The sequence below is a fragment of the Diaphorina citri genome, unplaced genomic scaffold (genome assembly GCF_000475195.1).
Source record: "Diaphorina citri unplaced genomic scaffold, Diaci psyllid genome assembly version 1.1 scaffold1685, whole genome shotgun sequence".
Lineage (NCBI taxonomy): Eukaryota > Metazoa > Arthropoda > Insecta > Hemiptera > Psyllidae > Diaphorina > Diaphorina citri.
In genome coordinates, this window is record NW_007379111.1 from 26,285 (window position 1) to 29,243 (window position 2,959).

At 40.0% G+C, this 2,959-nt stretch overlaps 1 protein-coding gene across 1 annotated transcript in view; it reads right to left on the reverse strand.

Moving 5' to 3' along the window:
- The window catches only part of LOC113470600, an 11,271-nt gene extending 9,003 nt beyond the window's left edge, over nt 1–2,268 (reverse strand). The window contains exon 1 of the mRNA XM_026829151.1: nt 2,163–2,268. Coding sequence (XP_026684952.1) covers nt 2,163–2,253 — 91 coding nt within the window. The 5' untranslated portion in view covers nt 2,254–2,268. The remainder of the gene's footprint in view (nt 1–2,162) is intronic.
- Nucleotides 2,269–2,959: the final 691 nt, after the last annotated feature.

Consider the following 2,959-nt stretch of genomic DNA (forward strand, 5'->3'; position numbering starts at 1 on the left):
TTCTCTTCTCTCTCTCTCTCTCTCTCTCTCTCTCTCTCTCTCTCTCTCTCTCTCTCTCTCTCTCTCTCTTTCCTTCTTTTCGTTACAACCTACGTTTTCCAGCTTCCTCTCTTCTTCTTCTTCTTGAGAAAAGGAAAATTCAATTTCAAAAAATTGTAAACTGTCTGGAGGGGTTTTTTACCCTCCCCCCCTCCCTCCGAATTCATCTTTCTCCTCTTCTCCTCTTTAGGTCTTCATCCTCCCTTCCTTTCTATCCTATCCCGAAGTTTTCCGTCTATCCAAATCTCTCGTGTTCATATCTTGTTCATTTATTTTTAAAAAATAGAAGAAGAAGAAGGAGGGGGGGGGGGAGGAGAAGATTTTTTTTTTTTTTTTTTTTAAAAAAAAAAAAAAAAAAAAAGGGGGGGGGGGGGGGGGGAGAAGAAGAAGAAGAAGAAGAAAGTACTAAAAAGAAAAGAAAAAAAAATCATCCTCTCGTAAATGAAATTCGTTCAATTAGGCTCGCATTGCCTTTTGAAGGGATTAGAAAGAGATTTGCCCCAAGATTATTCCCAAGGACTTTTTTCAGGATCCTTTGGAAAATTTGGCCTATTGGCCCAGAAGGTACTTATTTACTCCGTAGTCCATCCTCATGATTAATTCAATGGCTATCAAGAACAGATATAAGTTTTTTTTTTATTAAAAAAAACTTTCCTTATTTTTTTATTTAGTCAGCACATTTTGGTAGGTAGGTACCTACGATTGACTATTTTTAAAATCCCTCCTTTTTCTACATCACAGGCGCTTTTGTTTTACTATCCAGAAAGGAAGTGGAAAAGAAAGTGTTAGAAAAGATATAGATGAAGCATTAAAAAGCAAAGATACGAGAAAATACAAGGGTCACCTCAATTTACACTAGTTTACTTCGAAAAGATGAAGTTTGTGATACAATCAGAAAGCAATATCTTAGAGAAAAGGTTACAGATTGAGCAGTTTACGTGGGAGAGTTTAGAGAATTGGGTTTCCTTTTTCTAAGTGGAAGAAAAAGCTTCTCAGTTAGGGGAAAAAGCAAAATCTTTTACATAATCTTCCTTAGGGTGTCAAAAGGAAGGAATGATTCGAACTGAACTGTGATGCAAAACGGATTGATTGGATTGCATACCTTTGGCCAGCCACTCACTATCAGGTAGGCCTGACGGGTATACGTGATCAGGTCCGCCTGTCAGGTCTACCTGATACCTGATGAGCACACATACTATCAGGTAGACCTGCCATCAGGTACGGCTTAGAAGATCCACCTGTCAGGTCTACCTGATACCTGATGAGCACACATACTATCAGGTAGACCTAACAGATACGGCTGAAAAGGTCTGCCTGATCAGGTCTACCTGATAGTGAGTGGCTGTCCTAAGGTCTTCACAAAGCTGAGTGTACTTTGCAGTGATCAATTTGCATCACAAACACAAGCATTGTGCAAGTGTGCATCCCGAATGGAATTCAAGTTACACAAGTGCCCTGCAGGATTATATATAAACTCAATCTCTTTTCCTGGAATGAAAATATCGGTGACAAAGCGTGAAGTTCTAGCTCTTGAACACTCCTTTTATTTTATCTTTACGCCTCCAGTAAAGAACACTTTTATTTTGTCTTTACACCTCCAGCTAGGCCGCGGGTTCGATTCCCGCCCGGGGCGGATTTTATCTTGATTGGATAATGTTCGTTCTCGGAACGGCTGGCTTTATCCTATCCTGTCTTCCTTCTCTCTTCGATTTCGGGACGATAAGACCATAGCAGTTGATGCTTCCTGAAAAGTAACGATACGGCACTGGTTGGATAAAGGGCAAAGAAAGACAACATTAGGTATTTTTCTTAGCCAAATTTCGTACTGAGGGTATTCGAAAAAAAGAGCCAGCCAACTAGGCTGGCTTGGTAGTGCGTCTGCCTTGTAAGCGCTAGGTCGCGGGTTTGATTCACGCCCGGGACGGATTTTATACTAAACAGATCAGGTTGATTCTCTATTCGATTTCGGGACATTATGACCTAAGCAATTACATTTCTCTCGATCAAACCTCTTTTTTTTCCAACTCTGTTTTCTGTCACTGAACTCAATGATAGGTACCTAGTTTTACTGTCACTCAGGTTCCTGTATGCCTGAATGACGAGACATAAGGGTCATAACATACCGATTTTATGTTGCGAAATGTCGGAGAAGGGTAACGACAATATTGTGACGTCACTGTGCACAGATTCCGTGTCGTCCTGGTCCCAAGGCATTTAATGCACTTTTTATGGCCGTCTCCCCACCGTTTCCTTTCGGGAGCTTTGCCAGAGGCGTGGCGTGTGATTGTTTAAAAGGGGAAGCTAATAACTAATAACGTGTACTGAAAAAAAAATACAGATTAGAATAGGTACAAGAAAAAATCCTTGTTTTTTAGTCTATTTCGACTTAAGGGGGAGCCAAGACACATTATGTTTGTTGGGAACACTCTCATTTTTACTTTCTATTACTACAGTATAGCGAGCTATACTAGTAATGAAAGTATTGCAATCGGTCCAATTGCACTTTTTATGGCCGTCTCCCCACCGTTTCCTTTCGGGAGCTTTGCCAGAGGCGTGGCGTGTGATTGTTCAAAAGGGTAAGCTAATAACACATAATGAAAAAAAATAAATAAAATAAAATAAAAAATACAGATTACAATAGGTACAAGAAAAAATCCTTGTTTTCTAGTCTATTTCGACTTAAGGGGGAGCCAAGACACATGTTTGTTGGGAACACTCTCATTTTTACTTTCTATTACTACAGTATAGCGAGCTATACTAGTAATGAAAGTATTGCAATCGGTCCAAATTTTTTTAAATTACATTGCCTACAGGACAAAATTGGATGAAACTCACGACAGATAAGGAACGGGCCTAAAAATAAACCGTGGAGAGGAATTGAAGCGGTTCTCCCCTCACTTCTATCGAACACACACGCTTC